At 34.9% G+C, this 22,832-nt stretch overlaps 1 protein-coding gene across 8 annotated transcripts in view; it reads right to left on the bottom strand.

Moving 5' to 3' along the window:
* Window positions 1-22,832, bottom strand: part of AKAP9 (A-kinase anchoring protein 9) — a 113,712-nt gene that overhangs the window by 33,455 nt on the left and 57,425 nt on the right. For all 8 annotated transcript variants that reach the window (XM_027749133.2, XM_027749136.2, XM_027749134.2 and 5 more), the window contains 8 exons: window positions 21,485-21,853; window positions 20,562-20,786; window positions 18,822-18,962; window positions 18,167-18,267; window positions 17,237-17,442; window positions 9,734-9,945; window positions 4,312-4,474; window positions 505-717 (listed from right to left, as the gene is read on the bottom strand). In XM_027749133.2, coding sequence (XP_027604934.2) covers window positions 505-717; window positions 4,312-4,474; window positions 9,734-9,945; window positions 17,237-17,442; window positions 18,167-18,267; window positions 18,822-18,962; window positions 20,562-20,786; window positions 21,485-21,853 — 1,630 coding nt within the window. The remainder of the gene's footprint in view (window positions 1-504; window positions 718-4,311; window positions 4,475-9,733; window positions 9,946-17,236; window positions 17,443-18,166; window positions 18,268-18,821; window positions 18,963-20,561; window positions 20,787-21,484; window positions 21,854-22,832) is intronic.

Here is a 22,832-nt window from a genome sequence, read left to right as displayed (position 1 = left end):
GCTTTCATTACCAGTAGATAACAGGTTTTCTTTATCCTGCAACTGTTGTGCCATTTTTCCCTAGAAGAGCAATTTGTCAGAACAGTTTGTCTTCTATGCCTAGAATAAATATGGCTGTAATATATAGTTCAATCATGTTCTGGTGGGTATGCTTGCTTGTCTGTCTTTAACTCCATTTGGAAAGTATTTAGATCAGTATTTTTATCCATAGGTGCTATTCCATCTCCAGTGATAATATAAATAAAAGCAGATTTTCAGAGATATAGAGCTTTTTCTAGCTTAAAGAACAATTGCAATTTCTCAACACTTCTAAAAATTCAGTCATTTTTTGTTTAAATATCAAGAAAAGTTATCATGCTAACCTTAGGCATCAGGTATGAAAATATCACATTTAGCCCTAACACATTTTTATTAAGGGGGGGGGAGAAACTTTCACCAAGATTACCTATCATTTTATTTGAAAGTATAAGAAAATCTCATAGAAAGATTGTGAGGAATACATACGCTGCTCTATTGGCCCCGCATCTGCTCTCATGGCGTCCTTCTGTCTGGAGAGTAACTCCTTTTCTTCCTGGACCTGCTGCTGCTCAGCCTCTAACTCCTGCAATTTATTACCTGTACATAGCAGTTCTTGCTCAAGATGGTCAATTACATCTATTTTTTCCTGGAGCTGTTTTTCCAGAAATGCTTTCTCATCTGCATAACCATCAATGAGGCCTGTAGAACATCAATTTAGAGGCACATTTAATAGACAATCAAAACCAATTTGAATATTTTTTTCTTATTGAAGTCACTACTGTATTCTGACATGAATGCACATGCATGTTAGATACTCAGCACCTGACAATTTCTAATCCTTCCTGTCCTTGCTATTCTTTCGTGATGAACAAATTACAGGAAGGGTAGCACAATACCAAATACAGCTCTTAATATTTTCTCAGCACAAAACCTCTAGAGCAAACAGGAACTCCAAAGCCAGGGAAAAATACATGTGTAATTAACACACAAGAAATAAGAAATTTAAATTAATTCAGTTGTCATTTTAGGTGCTTCATGACATTTGTCTGACCTCAAACGACAGTTCCTGTAAGATCATGGGTCTCCTGTAGGTGAAGTATAATAGAGATGCCTCCAACAACATAAGGCACCCAAACTGGCTATTAAGTGTCCATGCTTAGCACCTGAATCACTCCCAAAAGGCCTTTTAACAGCTGACATCTAAGAAACAATTTAATTTCTTTACTATTAATGTACAATTTTTAAAGTAGTACAGAATAATGAATTATCTTTTTAATAGAGAATTATGGACATTACCTTGAGAATGTCTTGTATTCTTTTAAAATTTACTTCATTGTGAAGTAGTTTGTCTAGGAAACTGAAGGGCTGCTCAGTGAATGATATTATGGTTGTAAGAAATAGCACCATCTTTGAATGATGCAGAAGTGAGCACAAAGCTAAGGATATAGGAAAAAAATGGGAATTTCCTAATTTCATTGAGGGCTGTACAGATCTAAACAGATCCTGTAATGGTATTGGCTTAAGATGATTCAGAAACATCTGACCACAGAACAAAAAAGCCATTTTTACTGAGTGACAGAAGGTACCAAACAGATATGCCAGATTTCCACAGTAAGGTGTGTTCTGTCAATGTTGGATACCAATGGTTCCAAAAGACAGATAGGACATCAGTCACGCCATGTCTAAACTGTCTTAGTTGGACACACACACCTATCTCATAGGTTTCTTCTTATTAAACCCACAGAATCTAAGTAGCATTTTTTCAACATAAAACTGTTTTCAATATTAAAGTACTTTATCAGTATAAATCTATAGTCTCGAGTCAGTATAAAGATGGATTTTACCCTATCTTGAAAATATATGAAAACTAAAGATGTTTCCATTTATTAACAATGTAGACCAATCTTTTTTTCCAGATTTGAATTCACAGAGAACACAGACACATAGGACATTGGATATTGAAACAGAAAATACGGAACTAGAAACATCATTAGCAGCATTTCAAAAATTCGAGACAACATAAACTCTAGTAATTATTCCCACCATATCAGCTGCTGTTCACAATGAGTACTTAACAGACTGGAAGTGAGAGGGCATTCCCAGGTTAAATGGGGCGCACACTTCCACCAAGAAGGTATGAACAATGAAGAGGTAATCTGCTAAAATCACATGTTGTGGTATTTACTCCTGCCACATTTTTTCTTTTTTTAAGAGATGTAATGAAAGTTGTCAGAGTTCAGTGAACAAATTTGCATTAGCTTTTCCATCATATTAGGTAAGTCATATCTGACACCACTAAAACACAAGAGGTTTGAAAATGTCTCAGCTACAGCAGTGTTTGTGATAAGAAAGAAATTATCAAAAATGACACATTTTATGTCAAGAGAAGACAGGACCATCAGATATACAATGAACTAAGACATTGTTCTGCATACCTACCTAAGGAATTTGGTAAAAGAATGTAGTTTGTCTTTATCAGAGTATGCTCACAGCTCAGTTCAATGAGCAGAAGTTAAATAAAGAGAGTTCTATGACATCTTTGTTTTGTTATACCAACACCAACAAAAAAAAGGTGCCTGTCATTTACAAGTGCATTAATTTCAAATGCACCTAACTTACAAGCTCAATTGTGCAACATAATTTATCAAGGACTAAAATAACATCTAATTATGTTATGTTTTAGAACTGTTCATGAACAGCCATTCTGTCCTAATGTATTAGGCTTTTTTATTTTATTATTGAAAATTTTCAATAAATTGCAAATTTGCAAAATAAAATTTATATCAAGACAAAAATATTATCCTTCAAAGAGAGCAGCAACAGGCATAAAGAGCTGCCTATGTTCTGAAATTCTTCAATATTAAGCATTTTGTAACTCCATCTGTGCCAGAATACACATTCTTAGGTCATTTATATTTTGTGATCATATTTGAAGATTTCGTATTTTTGCATGTAAAGATGTGTTCCAAACAAGATCTTTTTCACTCTTAATCTTAGAAAAGAAAAAGGAGTAATGCCTCTTTCAGATTTGAATCTATTCCCTCTGAAATCAATTTTCCTCCTCTCTGGTTTTGCTAAAGCTATTGAAATGTTACTGCCAGTACTAGTGCTGACGACACACAATGTTTGTGCTGTGTGAACTGACAGGCTGCCGACTGTCCTTCATATCACATTTTAGACATGTGGCTTAGAAACCTGCACTCCTTTTCAGCTTATGTGTGTCCCAGCTATTATTAGCATGTGGACTCATGTTGGATTATCTGTCTGTGTAAAAAGAAGAGGTAGCCTCGCAGGGTAGCATTCTCCAGGAGTAACATTTAGCTGTCAAACTTTACTCTATGCTCCCACTTTGAAATAGAGAAGTCTGCTGAGCTTCAAAACTACCTAAAATATCTTTATGCTTAGTACTACAAAGATCTTACCTATAAGGTAGGGATTTTTCGCATCTTTTACAGATGCTAATTATACATAATGGTAGAAATGCTGGGTGGATACAAAACACAGAGCTATCAAAACAATAAAGCTACTTCTATAGAACAAATTAAATATCTAAAAGATTTGAACATATTTTTCAAATGTCAGAAAAAATTACTAAATTTCCCCTGTTGTAAGACCTTACGAATTTTAATTGCTTCCTTAATGCAGTTGCAAATACACTTTTTAAAAGATCACTTTAAACAGTGCAAACTGAAACATATCACCACCCAATGATCACATTTAGAGTAAAGATTCTTTTTTCAATGTCAACAGGCAGCAGGCACAAATTGAAATATGGGAAACTGCATTGCAACATACAAAAAAAAATTTTTTTTTTCCTTTCCCCTCTTTGCCAGTCAAACACTAGAAAAAGCACCCAGAGAGGTTATGGACATTCAAAATCTGAACAGACATAGTCCTGGTCAACCGGATATACCTGATCCTGCTTTAAGCAGGATCTCCAGAGGTGTCTTCCAGCTTCAACTATCTATGACTCTAGGATTCTAAGTTGTTAATATTTAAGCTTGTCTGCATAGACATGTTATAATGAAATAAATTAATTTTGAGGATCTTAACACATATGCACTCTATTATTTTTAATAAGTCAGACAATAATAAGTGAGTCAAAGTTGGGAAACAACATCACAGAGTGGTTGATGTTGGCAGAGAGCTCCAGAGGTCATGATGTCCAGAACTATTCAGAAATCTGATAACATTCTAAAATTTGCAAAGAAATTCATCAAATTTGTAATTTCTTTACCCAATTAATAGGTAAGTGGGTGAAAAGTCCAACAACTCATCAAAAACGCAACTTACCTTCAGCTTTACTAAGTTCCAATGCCAGCTGCTCTCTGGCTTTGGTTTCCTCATTAAGACGTTCTTGTAGCTCTTCCTGATATTTGATAAATTCTGTGGCCTCTTGTTGCTTTTTGAAGGACTCTCGCATGAGTTCTGTCTGAGTAATTTTAGCATGTTCAAGCTACCACAGGAAAAATATTACAGAAATTAGATAAACCAGATTTTCTGATAAGTAACTGTTCTATCATTCCTATTTAATTAACATTTGTTTTACAGTGTGATGATAAGTCTCACATAACCTCAATGGACATTCAATAATATCTTTATTGAACACCCATTTGCAAAGTACAATATGAAGACTGACAGTACAAAAGTCTAACCAAATAAGCTTTGTCAGTAGTGAACTCCGTGAGCCACCTGGCTAAATCCTTGTCTTTGTTCCGGTAATTCCCGATTTATGAGTTTACACTAGATTCACCTTTATGTACATATGAGTTTTGCACTAAATATGAGTCAGTTATCACCCACCATAAAGTTAGAATGGCTAAAAAACATTGCATAGAACTAGTAGAAGCTTTACTATAAATTGACACAAATGGTGCTTCCTCTCTTTTTCTCCTTAACATGAGAATAAATTAGAACACCAGGACAATGTGAATTTTGAACATATCACACTTTTCAACCAACAAGGCAATAAAATAATGCTTCTTCCAATTGTGTCTGTCCACGCAGTAGAATTATTAAGGATTCTTTTATTATTCTCTTCCACTTGCCTGGTGGTTTAATATTTAACACTAACTAACACAGATGTAGCACAATCTCACTACACCACTATCTTAAAGTACTGGAAAACCAGGTCACATCAAATTGCATACTTACTATCCAGTTCAGACATACCCAAAGTGATAATTTCAAAACTGATTAAAATTAGAATTAAAAAAGCAAAATAATGTGTAAAGAAGGAACATTAATGTTAGAAGTTTTGATTACACTAAATGTTCTAAGATAACAGCAAACTGAAGACAATTACCAAAATCTCTACTTCTCAACCATTAACATTTACAGTCTACATCCACCTCTTTGAGGGACACAAATAAAGTTGTCAGAGCTGAACTATATATTAGTTCTTTGTGTGGCTTGTATTCAAAATCAGGCAATTTGTTTTGAATGAGAACAATGTCAGAAAATAACATATTTCCTGCTTCTTTGTTGTTTTGGGTTTTTTTTACTTTTGAATATTCTGGATGTTAGCATATATTTGGAAGATAGTAACATCTATAGTTTCTATAAAATATTCTGTCACAATTTCTTAAAAAATAAAAGCTTTCTCACTAACTACAGCTAAGTTCATGACTATGATGAGCTTGCTTTAAAAACTCAGAAAAATCTGTTAAGAAACATTTAATAGAACTCTGCACACAAAATTATCCACTTACATTTTGAAAAGAATGTCTGAATAATCAGTACATTCTCTTTTATAATACACTGAATTTAAATACTTGATTACTTTTCTACAACATTCCTTTTTAGATGGACATCACGAACATGTTCATGTTAATTATTTATTCCGACAGGAGTTAAAGAAAGGTCTAAACAGTAGAGCTGACTATCTGCACTGGTTTGACATATTTTTAAAAGTCACAGAGTATTCTGACTTTATCCTTACATTGAAGTCCTTAATGAAAGACCCATCTTGGATAAAAGAGAAACGTATGATAGGTTTACTGTACATAGACAATCATAAAAGTGGCTTACTGAAATGCGTGAAACAATTGAATTAAAACTCAGAACAAAAATTATTCTCCAGCTCTTTTCAGTAATGACAACTCAAGGTATTATTAAAAGTATCGCAGGGCAAAACCAAAAGGAGGTACAAACACAAACATGATTTCTTAAGATCAACAATTTCTCCATGGGATCACTGGAAGCAATTAGCCAGCTTGTGCTAGTTACTGTTACTAGTCAGTGCACCAAAGCTATAAAGGAACAACTTTAACTGACTGCAGTCCCTCCTGCAACATAAATTATTCTTAGTGAGAAAAATGTAATCTAATAAGTAAGTAACATTTTAATGATTAAAAAAGAGATCTCAAATCTCTTGAATTTAACATATTTCTGTGTCTGCTAAATTTCTTTCATTAGAAATCATCAGAGAATTGTAGAATTAAATCTTTTTCAGTGCCCATTACAAACTGACTAGGAAAAGAATGTGACAGGAGTACATAGGAACTAATGATAGAGACAAGTTTATATAATTTTTCACTGCTTTCTCTTCTATTTAAGCTTGTTTAAAAATATAATTTCTTTTAAAAACTTTTATACTTACTGAATAGGGAGGTGTAGGCAAGGAGATTTTAGAGACAACTTTCAAAATGTGTCCATTTTTTTTGTGACTGAAGTGAAAAATTGAAGTATTTATAACTACAGAATTATTCTCATCCAAGTGTTCAGTAAAAGGAAAAGGATATGGTAAAGGCACACGAGATTCAACCTCATATGTATCTTCTTCTTGGCCTTCAGTCCACAGACCACTAAACAGATTAGATGCCCAGTAGGTGCGGTAAGAATCCATTTCAAAAAATACTGCTCTTGTTGTCTTCTCAACTGTCACGCAGGTATTTCACACTAGCTAGGCTGGCTTTAGAAATTTCTCACAGGAATTTATAACAGAACATGCACATTTAGCAGTCTGAAGACTCATATCAGCACAGTCGGTGATAAACCTACTCAGAACCCACAGGAAGCCTCAGATCACGTTTCAAGCAGAGTAATTCAGGGGTGGATTAATCCCAAATAGAGAGGTACAGGAAAACTTCATATGGTAACTCCTAAAACATCCTTCTCAGAGAATTTTCACATGAAAAAGCAACAGAAATCTTCCAATAGCAGCTGGCAAGTAATTTCCAAGGCAAGGAAGCACAATGTTTGTTTTACCTGCACAGGAACGCTGCAGCAGACAAGCAAGCTAGCAAAACAGAAACTAAAAATGATTTTCCAACTCTGCTACGGCAAATGAAAGAAAAATAGAGCTATGTCATTATTCGTACTCATTCTTGTTCCTGGAGTTAATTCAACAGGAAGAACATTCTCAAACTCTGCTAGTTTAAAGGCTTCCTGTATCTCCCAACCAAAAGAGTTCAGGGGAGTGGCCCAATTTACCTACACATAACACCAGCAGGTGGAATTTGAATTAATACACCCACTATATGCCTTGCCTGAAGATTCAAACTGCACTTCAGGTCTGAAAGTGTGTGTTCAGACAGGTCTCAAATAGTTACTTTGAAGATTTTGCCAGGTTTCTCTTAGTCTGTTAAGTTTATTTGAAGAGATGAATACATGTCTGTATGCACAATACAACTGACTAAGGGGAAAGGTTAAAATCTTTTCTGCCTGTAACTAGTTTTAGATTATAAAACATTGCAGAGTAGAAAAAAAATAAAGTATTCACTTTCTGAATATTTAAAAACAATTTTCAAGTCACCTGTAAACCCCTGGTATCTACAAGACCTGTATTTAATCCAGTAAGCACACACCAGCCATTGCAAAGCAGACAAGCTTGAATGCTTGCAGAGTACCTCCACAGAACAGGCAGAAAAGATGTCAGTATTTATACTGTGGGAAACTGTGTAAATAGATGAACATTTTATTAACTTAAAAAAAAAAGAGCCAAACATATATGATCATCAGGGATAAATCCATCTTTTTATAATCCACAATATTGAAAAGAATGTGTATGTGTGTGTGTTTGAGCCAAAACATAACTCAGTTGCTGGTATTGGCAAGATCTTAGCTACAAAGCTATGCAGCAAAAATAAACCTTCTTGATCAATTGACAATAAATAAAAATAAGCTGCTTATAATACACTGAGTGTTTTCATTGGTATAATGAAAAGCAAATACTTACTGCGAAAATATCAGTCACAAAAGTAAAAAAATTTAGGGCTATGTATACAACTACTGCCTTTAAAGATCAGCGGCGAATGTTCAGAAAAAACAAGCACCAAGTGGAATAAATAATTGACAATACTTTGTGACTGTAAAACTGAAATTGTTTTTGTCTGTAACAGCTACTCTTGAATGCAGTATTTCCTACAAATGTTTAACTATATTTTTTAAGACTTTTGCACATTGAAGTATTTGTGTAGCCTTTTTTGTTATTATGGAATGCTAGGCCTTAAGCTGAAAAAAGACCTCATAGAGCCAGACATCTCTTTTGAACTGAACTCATGCTCAAAGGGAAGACAGTTTTCACAGAATGACTTTGCAAATAAATGCAATGTAGAAACGGATTTATTCATAAGATCCACCAGACTACTTAATTTAGATAAGTCAGAGCTGGGTTTGATGAATTTGTATTTAAATTACTTTTAACTTCAGTAAGTCACAAATTAGTCTTTTATCTTTTCAGTTTTTTACAAAAAAGCAGAGTATCAACTTCATATTTTAAGTATTTTTCAAAAGCAAAAAATACTTTTAAAGCATTAGACAGTTGAAATGTCATAGTACTTTCATAATCTTTTTCTCCTTCTTTCCAATAGTTATGATTTACACATTTTACACCAAGAGATAAGAAAGCAATGACTTTTTAAGTAATAGTATTACCAGGTTAACTAATAGATTGGCCTGTAACATAAAACACACTGTAGCCTTTGAATTCAAGTCTCAAGTAGATTAAAGAGCTGACTCTAAAGACTGGGTTCCTCAAGAGAGCTTAATACTTTGACACCTTCAAATTGAGATGCACACAATCTGAAAGTAAAGTGCATGATAAAAGCAGTGTGATTTGAATTGAGTTAGGTATATAGCTCCCATTTCAATTGACAAGGAAGTACTCCAGAGACCAACTAACATCCCACCATACAAAGTACCCCAATAGCAAACTGCCTCTTTTTTGGATACTATTCATGAATCACATACCTCATATAAACATTGGAGTGCAGACACATTTTCTGATAGCAAGGTGGATATGTACTTAACTGGCCATGTTTAAATCATAGCTGGAAGAAACAGTAGAGGAGCTCCACCTTTATGGCCAGTCAATTGACTAAAATGTTTTTCAAGAGAACTGGGCATAGTTCCTCTTAATCCTCCCTCTTCACTAGGGGCAGCCCAATGTGCTCTGACACCTCCTGTCTCATCTCTGCATTGCAGTAGAATGCAGATGACCCATATAAGCAATGAAAGACTGTCCTAGATTGATAAACATGCCCAAATTCATGCTGCTTCTGCAGACTGAAGCAGATTTCTAACCGGAAACTAAATTAATCGGCAAAGTCATCCTGGAGCAGTCTTTTCAGGCGTAGGCACCTGAAGTATTGTTTCAGCTTTCAAAATCAGCTTACGTGTTTTAGGCTAATAAAAACACGTTCACAAGAAAATGAAAGAAAGAAAATTAGCTGAGACACAAAATTCAAAATGTTTCTCTATTAAATCACCCTACCTGATTTGAAGTTTCACTGATAGCTTCCAGAAGCTTTTCAACAGCCGCTTGTAGTCGAGAACTAATATTCAGAATGAGCTCTTCATTTTCAGGGTCTATTTCCACTCCACTTTCTGCAAGATGTTGGCTCAGCAGTCCCTCATCTGTCGCCTCTGACCACATGTTAATATCATCATCTCCCATACTACTACCATGATAGGAGGAACAGGACTCTGGAAAAACAAAATAGTTAGCTTTGCACACAGACTCTTAGCAATTTAAAACATGAAAAATCGCACATCTGACTCACAATTAGAAAGACAAGTCAGAAACCAATTTAAATATTTGTCTTGGTCACAAAAACAGAAACGGAAATATTGCATACTAAAACTCACACAAACAAGATAAATAATGTGTTAACTAAAAATAAGCAGAAGGGAAAGAGAAAAGGAGATACTAACAGAGAATATTTTAGACATACTTTCAGTATGCATTGGGGCTCTGATGCTCATCTTCAAACCTTTTTTATTATCAGTAACCCTCACTACTTTGAATAACTTGCAATAATACTTGCAAGATTGTCTTTAAATTACAGTTAGGTAAAAAACCAAACCAAACAACCAAAACAGATTGTCAGTCCCTGTTTCCCCAACACTCAGTTATGTCACTGTGCAGTAACACAAAACTGTTCAAGTCAGTCAATCAAATGCACAGATTCAAGTGAGTAAAGAGAAAGGCACGCATGTAATTCAGTCAGCTTCTCAGGACAGACTAGAGCACAGAACAACAAAATTCAGCATTGTTATTAGTGAACCAAAAGTTTATTAAAACGGGTAGCTGGACAAGTACAGTGCAGCAGGACTAACTGTCCCTCCTGATGAGCCACCTGGCACCTCCCTCCTCCTCAATCTTCCTGAGGTCTGATTCAGTTTAGGACATTATCCATACTTTCTGAAAAGCCAGAGACACAAAGTTTGCCTGTGGTATTAAACCGATACAAATTCATCCAGAAAACAGTAAATTTGCCGTATTTGGAATTCAGGGCTGTATTTAAGCAAGGCAAGCGAAAGCAAAGGCCTGAGAGGTTTTAAAATCCCACTTTCAGTATGAAAGAACAATACAGTAGGTACATTGTGACAGTAGAAACTATTGTTGATAATGCATTCTAAAAATGAAGAAGTGTTATGTCATTAGGCTGATAGATTTGTAATGCTGGAAATAAATGCTATTGTGGAAAGTTTTTTAAAATGACAGTTTATTTAAATGAACTATATTTCTAAAATATATTTAGAAGAAAATAAATATTTTGGTGTGGTGCTTTTTTAAAAACAATTAGGTGTTTTTGCTTATGATTTTCTCAAAAAACTCCTTTTTTTTGGAAACAGCTGTACGTTTTACATTCTTAAATGAATTAAGAACAGTCAATACCTGTTTAGCAATGAAATTGCAATACTGGATTATCTTTCAATTCAAGTTCCTGATTACTCCATAAATTATGACTGCTGAACTAGAACAGTTTGTCTAGCTACAGAAATTGAAACGAAACTATAATAGGTCAGTCTTACAATGTAGCTAGTTTTTGTTGCTCTTGCCTCTTAAACAGGCAAGCAAATAATATTGGGAATACAAGTACTCTTGCTGATGTTGTTTAAATCTGTCAAGAAGGTCAGATTCTAGTTTTGAGGTTTGTTTTTAGTTTTTTTATAACAAGCTGCAACATGATTAACCGCCTGGTCTACTTACTATACTTTCATACATGCAAATATTCTGACTATAATATCTGCAGCCTTATATGTGACCCATATACAAAAAAATAATCTATAGCAATTTTAAATGAGGAAGGTTTCACTTTGTTTACTTTTCTCTTATAATTGCTAAGATTTTTTAAATGCAGACATATTTTGTATTTTTTTTTCTTCTAGTTATATCATTACTGTTTCATATCTCCTTTTAGATGGGTGGGATATAATGTTGCAAACTGTTTTCACACTCCAAAGGGAAAAAACAGAAGCACACTATATGCATGAATGGAACAAATAACCAGATGAATAGAATATACATTCACATGGCACCTTTCATCTACACAGGATTTCAAAGCACTTTTGAGTACTGCACTTTTGAACTTCCATCATAAACTCCCACAGTGGAATCACAGTCATTTTCTGCCAGCACACTGTATATTTGCAATGGGTTTGTAGAGCATAACAGCTTTCCCATAACACCTTAATATTCCACCCCCCTGCAGTATAAGGAAGGCTGAAAAAGTAACAATTTCACATTTGTTATTCTATAGCATTTTGATTTCTCACCAACCAAATTTGGGCTGGCTTTGGGTGTCTCATAGTATCAATAGTGATGCAGAAGCTTTAATATCCTCAGAGTAGAAAGGACCTTCATTTAAGATGGACATCCAGTAGCATGAGTATTTTCAAATGCTGTGCCAAAGTATTGGTTAAAGACTGAGTTGAAGGAAAACATACTCCCTACTGAGCCACCAAGAAACTTACTGCAACAACTGATGCTCTTTGGAGGCCACCCATCTAGAGAACTGACCAGGTAAGACCCTGCTTAGCTTCAGAGATCTCACAAAATAAAAGCCCACAGTACAGTGGCACAGCTATAAACAAGATAAGACAATAACATATTAGTTACTGCACAATCTAATTCTTTCTTGATGGAGTACTAATTATCTCCATAATGTTCCTGTTTCCCTTCTCAGGTTTAACCCATAATTCACAATCTGTAACCCTTCTGTTTCAGTAAATTATTTGCTTGAGAGGTACATCTGAATTGTGCAATGATGACTGTTGTCAAATACAAAAATAAACATTATACAAAAAGGCTGCGGAAATATGCAGTTGGTTGCAAAATCATCTGAACTTCTGGCTGCCTGGAAACCTTTAGAGAAAACTTAAAAACACTGATGCCTGCTCAGAATGCAATCTTTTAAAAGCCAGGTCTGGAATATGTCTCTTACATTGATAATATCTTATTAATTATCTTATATAAGCAATATTATTATTTCTTCTTGCTAGTGACCAGAGCAGTAGCAATTGGCCTCCAAGAACTCATAACAAGACTTTAAACTCTTGTTTTGCTTACGACAGTTCTTTTGTAATTCACTTCCTTTTCTTCTGGATAAATACAAATAAATCAATGTTAAAATATAAATTTTTTATACAAAATCTCTCAGAACACAACATCATAATTTACCTGAAAGCTAACTATAAAAAATGAGGAAAGCAAAGCTGTCACCAAAAGCATAATTTGGCACATGGAAAGTTTACTAGTCTCAAAGACAACAAAGGAAAACAAAAAAGTATCAAATGCACAAAAAACCTGTAATAATTCTGTTTATACTGTGGGATTGGAAACTCAGAAAGAAAAATCAATGGCAAATGGTAAATGTCGACACCCATATTACAATTTCTACAAAGTGGCACTTAAGAACATGAATTCACATTAAATGTCTTCCTAACTGCAAAGTGAAAGTCTCTGTATCTTTTTCCCCTCAAAATGGTCTCAGTACACAGCATCTTAGTACAGCATCCTTCCAGAAGATTTTCAGTGGTGGAAGCAAGAAATAGAAATGTTGTCCAGTCTCATTAACCACCCCTTGCAGCTTAATACCTAATCCCCATTTTGTTCATTCTTACAATGCTGTTCAATCTCCCACCCCAACAGAACTGAAATCAAATTCTCTGTCCTCAAAGTAAAACTGTCATCTCTTTGTGTAAACTCTCTCCTTGTAACAGAAAAACCCCCAAAAGACACTAAAAACAAAGAAACAATGGTTCATATTGTTTCCTTTGCCATGGAGCTTGCAGTTCAGCACGTCAGATGTCATGGCTGACTAAATCTTAAGAAAAGTACTTAATTATACAGTGCTTACTCAAAACTTTCAAATACAGAAGTTGTTTATGAGCTGTCAACTGACATTACGAAGCAATACACATACTGCATCATGTAGAGCCAACATCTCAGTTTACTTCTGCGATTCCTCTGAGGAATTAAGTTTAGGAATTACAAGCTGAAAACAAAAAGTCAGTTTTGTGGCAATTCAGTGTATAAGCCATTTACTACCTTGTTCCTGGTATGCTGCTCAGAAACAAGGAATTCAGAAAGTAAGAGGGTTTAATGCTCAAGAAATGCCATAAATGCACAGGCTTCTACATTACTGCAGTCCCTCTACCCAAGGTGCAACAGAGGGGGGAGAAGTGCTGGCTCTGGCATGGTGATTCCTGGCTCAAATCTGCAGAAGTAATTAACTCACCAGATCACTTTGCACAAATGCTGTTCACTTCAAATGATATGTTTTATGACTGAAATTTGAACCTTACTCACTCTGCTAGAAATAAAATCCCGTGCTTGCCGATAACCTAGGCAAGGTCCCAGATAAATCTCTACATGCTCTATAAATCAGGTGTGGTTATAAGTATGTGACCTTAATGATTTAAAGCTTTAAAAAATGCTGAAACTCAGCAAAAACAGTAAGTTGAGTTCTGTTTGTCAGTAAACATGGATTATGTTCAGAAGATCAGAGAGAGTTCACTCTAATTAACACATTATTTTACTATTTAAGATTTTTATCAGTATGAATTTATTCCTACAGATTTCCTAACTAATTTAAGAGGAAGATCTGTTTGGCTAGGTATTAGAAAATACAATAACATGCACAGGTTAAAAAAAAGTAGCGTGTACCTATTTCTTACTTCCACAAAACAATAGGGAAAAAATGTTAAAACGTTATGTCCCCTCAGTCCATTTAGAGTCACTATAGGAATAACAGTGTGACTGAGTAACATCAGTCACACTGCTGAAAACATAACAGAATTTGTCATCTAATTCCCTCTGAAGAAGAACCAGATACTTTAGCTGTTGAAATAGTAAAACTACTATTATGGCTGGCTGACCCCAGAGGCAGCAAGGACGCTGCCATATAATTTCGAGAGAATAAAAGGAGAACTGTGAATACAATCCCAAAGATATATTACAAACTATAAATTCACCCTTTATAGCTACTGTAAGCTTGGATTTTTACATTTATGAATGTAAGGAAACATGCAAAAAGGATCCTGGAATAAACAACTGGTATGTGGACAGCTCAAATGCCGCTCTATATCAAGGAGGTGCATTACAATAACAGACATATTGCTTTGTTACAGAATACTGAAATTTTACATACCTCTTCAAAATACACTGATAGCAAACACAAGAATTAAAACAGTCAACCTGCATCACTAGCAGAATGGAATAGAGTTCTCTTCTACTTAGAGAGAGTAATCTTTCATTAGAAGACTTAACAAGAAATTAACAATTCATTTCAATTACAAGGCCCACTGTATCTTTAAACAGTAGTATTATGAAAGGCAGGAATAAACCAATACACCAAATAAAAGTACTTTCTAACTGTGTTTTTCTACATACATGTAATGCAAGTAATCCATATTAAGAACTGGTAATGACAATAACTAGTGACACATATAAGTACATACATTGCTGTGCAGGAGCAGGCAAAAAGCAAATGCATGTATTGTGCATTGCTAATATCTCCAAATGTGCACAGCAGGCATTTATGAGAGTAGTGAAGGGCAACAATCCCATATTAGCACTTTGTACATACAGTTATATATACATTACCTGAGAAAAGGGAGCAATATGCTCAGCAAGTGAGAATGAGGAAGAAAAGCAACAGTACATATTCTTTAAATAGGCACGATGTAAGTGTGAATGCACTAGGTAATGATACATGTAACTGTGACAGCCTGTGATCACTGCCTTCATAACCAGAATGAGTTTTTATCTCTTTGGGCAATGTATTTTGTTAAAATCACATCACCTCAGATTATACAAAGAGAATACAATATTTCTAAATTGCTGCTTTTAATATAGAAAACTTATTAAAATAAGGTTTACATAAAATTTAAGACTACCTCAAAAAACAAAAGGAGGTGATGTTAGACTTTGAGCCTGATGTTAGACTTTACCATTTGGCTAGGAGACTGTGTGGAAAATAGTTGCTAGTGGCTGAACATAGTTCTAACTAACATAAGCAAACTCTACACATTTCCTATCACAAAGTAAAGTGCAAGAATACTTCATTTTGAAAAAAGTGATTCCTTCAAGTATGGTTAGTAGCAAATGTTCTCAAGGATAAGTATCAAAAAATAAGGCCAGAAGCTTAGTTATCCAATCTACTATTTGGGGGAAAAGGCAAAGCCTCAAAAGCCTGAATTTTCAACAGATAATTTTCCTCACAACTAAATACAGTGAAATGTGCAGAAAACAAAAGTTACAGGGTTTGGTTTTTGATTTTTTTTTTCTTTTAGTGAAACAGCAGTACAAGCATAAAAGTGCTGCTAACTTGAAAAATTCAAGAATTTTTAGACTACAACTTTTCGCATTTCACCCCAGATAACCTTTTGAGTAATCAACTGAAAGAGATGTCATTGTGCTACAAATTCATATAACCTTTCTTAACTTGTCCCAAGGCTTAATGTGACCTATATTTAAAGCCACAGGGAATCAATAATATGTATTTTGAATGAAAGAGGTAAAGTTCACCTTCACTTACCAGCTGCCTTATTACCCTGTAGTAGACACTTTCATAATAATGAAATGTAATATTTGACTTCCAGTTCTTTTTCTCATTCATGGTAGTTAAAATTCCAGCCAAATCCAGATGTATAATATGTTTCAGACTGAATCAATCTGTTGCACATTCCCTGCCCACATGATCCAGGATGAATGTGAACAACCTGAATGGTACCTAAATGGCAATATGACCAAGTACCTACTCCAGCACAAAAGAGAAATGGACAGACACTATTCTAGTGCAATCACAAGAAAATAAACAGACCCTAGGAGAGTTCTTAAACACTGATAACAACTAACTACAACACCAAAATGCTCCTTTAAGGTTTGTGTCAACTAGCACGCCTGAAAACAGCTGATGGGCAAGTCTAGGCAGTTAGCGAGCTTTTGGAACAGTTTCTGAAAGGTTATTTGCATGCAACCACCTCTGTAGGAGGCTAAGGAAGTACCCAAGCACATATATATAGGCTTGTCCCATGCCAGTTGGCCTCAGTGACCAGCAACATACCTACATACATCAAGCACACCAGTAGAGACACAGCCTTTGACATTAGTTCCCATTACCCATATATCCAGAGGAAGGCAGGTGGAAGTTGGTGGAAGATGTCATGGAACTACGTTTCATTGTCTTTCTCTTTGTCTCCTTCAACAGGAACATATTTATTTTTGTATTTCTCAATCACTTTCTAATTCTATTGCAGGTTTTGCAACAGGACTCTGGACATGAGTCGTAATTGGCTTGGGGCATGACCTAGGCAACTCCTGAAATGTCTCTTAAGTAGGGATATCAAACGCATTCAAATGACAAATAGGGGTTTGTTTTTTTTAAAAAAAGTTTGATTAAAACTTTCAAAACTAAGGTTATTTAAATTTATAATAAAAGTATGCAAATGATATTTCTTATGAAATATAAAACTCTACAACCAGTACCTTTTTCATATCCCACACGGATACAGGGTTTTATTGACTCCTCTGTCTCCGCGTCCCATGCGGCTGGTTTAGATGGCTGGACTTTCCCAGACCGATCCAGTAGCCCAAGAACATGTTGACCAATTGTCTCCTCCATTGCCACAGTTGTCTTCACAACTTCTAAAAGAATCTTCATGAGTTTTTCATTAGCCTTTTGAAAAACGTGCCTGCAGGACAGAAACTAATCAGTCCTTTGATTTTTCTCTACTTTCAAAGTGAGTTTTTTCCCTTATACACCCTTGCAACCAGAAAAGACTTGCAGTTGAAACTGTAAAATTAAGATTTCTTTTTTAAGACTAAACTTCTCATCATGTAAATATTAAATACACATTTGTGTTAAAAGTCAGTTCTTTATACAAAATATGCAAAAAATATTTATCTATATTTCTACTTTTATCTCAGTGTTTTATCTAGTTATTCTTCATAAGCAGAGGTCTAAATTTGCCTCGTATGCATTATAAACTTAATCTTTTCTCAAAGTGGCAAATAGGAAGATTGTTCCTCTACACAGATCAAAAGAGTTACAGAATAGTTGAATGGAATGATGAAATACAACAATCAAATTAATATAATCTTATTTCACATATGTACCTAAAATGTGTATACAAATACATGTGTATAAATAATGTTTATGATTTTACATGAGTGTAATACGAAATTCATAGTAAAAGAGGTTAAGATGTCTTGTCCTCTATGCCATTACATCATTACACTTTATAAAAAATAAGACACTGTTTAACCTAAAGTATGTAAACTTAGAAATATGATTATCTAGAACAAAAGATGCCCATTATCATCAGTCAGAATAAAGCTTATAAATTTTAATTTAACAGTAAGAACATGATTATCAAAATTGAACAAATATAATGTTTTTCTATCAGTTCTAAGCACCTTTCTTTAGAAAGAAGAGCTGAAGGTGTTTCATCAGGCTTTCTTCCCCCATCTTCATGCTCAAAGATCTGCTCTCTCACATTTTGGTTTTCATTTTCATTCTGGGTAAGTTTTGACAGAGGGAGAGAAGACAAAAAGGACAGAAATCCTGTCATGTCAGAATCAACATATTCTTCTTATATGCAGTAGAATATGAAATTTAAAACCTAAATTAATTGTGGTTTTTTTTTAATAAGCTTCTGCTTATTCAAGAAATCAAAAAGTACTCTTCCAATGGAGAAAAATTAACTAAAACATTAACAAAAAGAAACCAGGAAATCCAAGGCAGGGTCAATTAGAAAGAACTTTGTTACACTGATAAAATAGTTGTTGTATTTTCTGTTGGTGTTGCTATAGCAATATGAAAATGTGAGTTTACCTGAGCAAATAGTCGTAGTAATAATCCCCACCTTTAAGCTGTTCAACTAGCTTCTGCTTACCTGAAGTAAAAAAGCTATGCCTATCAGTATCACCTCTTGGATCTTAAAACCTGCTCTGTTCCAGCAATACCCAATACCTTCTAGAAAAATATATTACATGAAAAGAGTAGCAGCGAAAAGGAATCTTACTGGTTTTACATGCCATAGCTGCCAAGAAAGTCAAAGTCCATATTTACCTCTGTCTGTGTGCTGCTGTTTTGTAGCTCACAAAATAGCCTCTCTTTTCCGGGTACAGAATGTTGTTTTAATGATTCCAGTTCTTCTAAAAGCATTCTCTCTCTCTCTGCAACCAGGCTGTCATTCTCCATTGAGACACGCTAAGAAAGAGGAGTTACACAGGCACACACAGTTTTTTAAGCTTCTGAGTACAGTGAATCCTGTCACTTTTAATTTTTTACATATTTTGCACAATGAAATTTCAGTTCATCTCTTTAAATCATTACAAAAATACTGAAAGCTTTCTAGAATGGAATACAGCTAATAAATACTTAAACCTTCTTCAAGATTTATGCTTTTCAGGAAACACAAAGGTCATAATGCAAACTGGTGGGAATTTCTGGATATTACATGCTATGATACGTTTTGCAGAAGAAAAAAGATGATAATAACTTATTTTTATAAAAAGCCTACACGTACTCTCTTTCAGAAGAGCTAGAAGTGTTCATGGCTTAAATACGATGCATACATTCATATGCAGTTCTTAGGAACATACATCCTTGGCATTAAAAGCTGGAAAAAAGCCAGCAGCTAAGTTCTATTTAATGATTTGTATCAGTTTCAGGAATTTGCGGCCCCTGACAAAGTTGCAGTTACAAATTGGAAAAAAGGGAAAAGGAGGAAGTATATATATATTGAAAGGAAAGATTATCAGGATAAATGATTTTATGATACCTACAAAGCAGCTAGGAGAAACAGACAACCTGCCATTGCTGAAAAGGATTCCGAAGATAAAAGTGACTGCCTTTCTAGATTCCCCAGTTCTTTGAGCCCAAACTTAAGCAGAGCAGAACCAGGTTTGGAGAAGGTCTGGAACTCCACTCCACAGTGAGAGCAAAGAATTTTAGAATTCACTGATTACTATCTTTATGTGCATTATGGCAATGTTACATTGTTGAAATTAAATCAGAGCAAGATGAATTCCTCTGAATTCTGTTAACTTTGTCTCTCAAGGGAAGTATTTATATACATGTTTGAAAGATATGTATATAAATGACATTATTTTTGAAGACTTCATAATTAAGATAAACTAAAGAGTTTCATGACCATACTTACTGCAGGCTTTGAATAGACACTGAGTGATGGCAAGTTAAGCTTAAAAAGGAAAAGAAATATTGATGTTTCCTCCCAATCCCCACAGATTTTGTTTCATTCTAGAGGTGGTAAGGACTTATCTCCCAGAACTCGGGGGAAAAAAAAAGCCAAAACACATTCTTGCGGGAAGCCACTGGTACTGTACAAGTGGGAATGAGGAAAAATGAAGAATTTTATAGTATTTCTAGCTGTGGCTGGTGGCTTCACTGATGAAAATGGCTGCTAGGCCTGCATCCTGCACAGGGCCATGTACCTGGAAGGTGGTATGATTGACAAGGTACCGCCCTCACTCACTCTCTCTTCTGGCCACTATGCAGCACTGCAGTTTTTCTCCAGGTTTACAGAAGTCCGAATTGATCCATCTCTGACAGAGCTTTGATTAAAGAAACTGGTCTTCTATAAATACATGCATATCTGTGTCCATATACACACACATGCAAACAGATACGTGTGTGCACACAGGTGTGTATGCATGCACATCGTAAATATGTGCATTTCTCTCAATATCTCTCTCCCTACAGATTTAAAAGTACAAATAAATATAAATCTGCCTGGTGATGTCCCTTTGTTAACACGTTAACTCACTGAGTCAAACTGCACATTACCTCAGCTAATTGCACTTTAAGATTCTCAAGCTCTGCTAAGAGTTGATCTTGATTTTCTTTCTGACGTTCCATTTGCTGCATGTGCCCCTGTCTCAATAATTCTGTTGCCTGTTGATGTTCCTGATATTGCCGCACCAGCTCCTGTCGCATGTCTTCCAAACGCTCCTCATATAACAACAGCTGACTGGATGTTTCTGTGTCTGATGCTGTCATCTCAACGTAGCGCTGAAATATTGGAGCTATTTTAGCATTTTATGTTCAACAACCATTTCTAGTAAATATTCAAAAAAATTTTAGAAAATACTTTCGCAAATAGAAGTAATTATCGTGGAAGCGTTACTGTGTTGCCTGCTTCTTGGAAGGCTCAGGCTTAGAATTATTCTCCATTTAAAAGACAAGTTTTTTCCAATAACTTAAGCTTTTTATGACTGCTTTTTACTTTATTTATTCCAGCTAACCTCCACTCCATGTTTGTGAAATGCTAAATATATGCTCTATATATTACTTTTATAATGTTTGTGTTCAGCTGATATCCTTTGTCACAATGGACTCGAACTGGTTAGGGACTATTTTTAATATGTTTAATGTACAAAACACTAGAATATAACCTAGCTTACAAAAAGTCTTTAAACCACTTATTGTCTGCAATGTAGTTTTATCCATGAATGGAATCACCCATTTTCATGTAACCAGTGTCATGTTCCTTTCATTAGGCATAGCACACAGAAAAGAAGGGTAGATAATTTAATTTAGAGCTGAAGCTGTCAACCCTTTGAAAGGGAAAGAGAAATATTTAAATGGAATTTTCATCCTAATCTATTTGTTTGCCATTTTCTCACTGAAATGGACTGTATACCCATTGGAAAGATTATCCAGACATAGTGTTATGCACTGTCAATATTTTTATTTTTTTTTACACTTACCGTTGTTTCTTCTGCTGCAAGACTTTTCACATGGGAAAAAAGTTCTTCAGAAGTCACTGATTTATGTGTGGTCTGTCCTAGTATGCAATCAGGGCTGCTATTAGAGTGAAGCTGTTCTCCAAGTGAGTTGATCTCTCCAGACTCTTCACTGAGTTCCTTGCAAAGTGATTTCAGTTCTTCTTCATGCTTACTGCCTTTTTCTGTTGCTCTTCTAAGAGGGCTGTCAACTTCTTCTTCACTATGTTGCTTTTTAATTTCAAAATGTATTCCCTCTTGATGTACAATCTGTGTTGGTGCTTCTTCCTTCTGCCTAGCGATTCCTGACAATTCGGTCTGTTTGGCAAATGCTACACTCATTGACACAATTACCTGAATAAATCAGGGAAGTCTATATTAGTTTATGTTTCACATCTCCTGTTGCTGAAGAAATCTCATTCATGACCACCAATAATACAAATATAAGTACTAAAAATTGTGAACTATAATTGTATTTTTTTAAAGAGGAAAACAGAAAGGTAAAAGAACAGAGACATCTTGTCAATCTCATAAACAGTCACATCTTAAAACACAGACATGATGTATTTAAGGTAGTTTAATAAACTATGATGCTATTTTCAGTTACAATAGATTATTTAGCACAGAATTATCAAGTTCTTCTAAAGAAGACCCTATTAGGCAATTTTAAAAAGTCTTCGCATACTGACATAAGAGCAGCTGTGCTACGCTTTCTCTAACCAAGGATCCTTTGTAAAAGTTTGACTGACATGGAATTTTTGGCTGTATAAAGAAAGCAGTGCCATGTGCTTGATACTCAGCACAGGAATTTTACTTGACCAGAAAGAAACTGCTGGCATTAACTGGCTGCAGTTGCAGTTACAACAGGCTGGTAACTTCTGTATTGCTAAGTATCTCCTTCTAATACAAATAAACTCCTTTTCCAACCATGTGAGCAATTCTTTTCTAGATTTAGAATACAGTTGTTTATAGCATAAGCTACAAAAAGTGTGGAAAAAAATGGTATAATAAATACAGAAGTGTTACACTTGAAAACACCTAACTCTTCCTTGTTTGTGAGTTTGTCTCTTGAACTTAAACAGCTCCTAACAAAACCCAACAGCCAATCATGTACTTTGTTTCCCCATAAAGAAGGGTTTCCTTGGCAGCAGGTAAGAGAAATGGAACTTTTACTCCAGAAATGTGGATTCCTTAAATTAATGTCATCACCCTGTGCTGGCTATAACATTCTTCTTAGCTCTGATTACAAACCTTTTTAGTAAGTTTTCCTTCCCCCCCCTCCCCAGTCTTTAATTTATGTTCATTTTAATTTTTATTTAGACCATGAATAACA

The sequence above is a fragment of the Pipra filicauda genome, unplaced genomic scaffold (assembly GCF_003945595.2).
Source record: "Pipra filicauda isolate LSUMZ 115617 unplaced genomic scaffold, ASM394559v2 scaffold105_size2325265_pilon, whole genome shotgun sequence".
NCBI lineage: Eukaryota > Metazoa > Chordata > Aves > Passeriformes > Pipridae > Pipra > Pipra filicauda.
The sequence above is the reverse complement of the archived record's forward strand: the minus strand, read 5'-3'. Positions and strand labels throughout refer to the sequence as shown.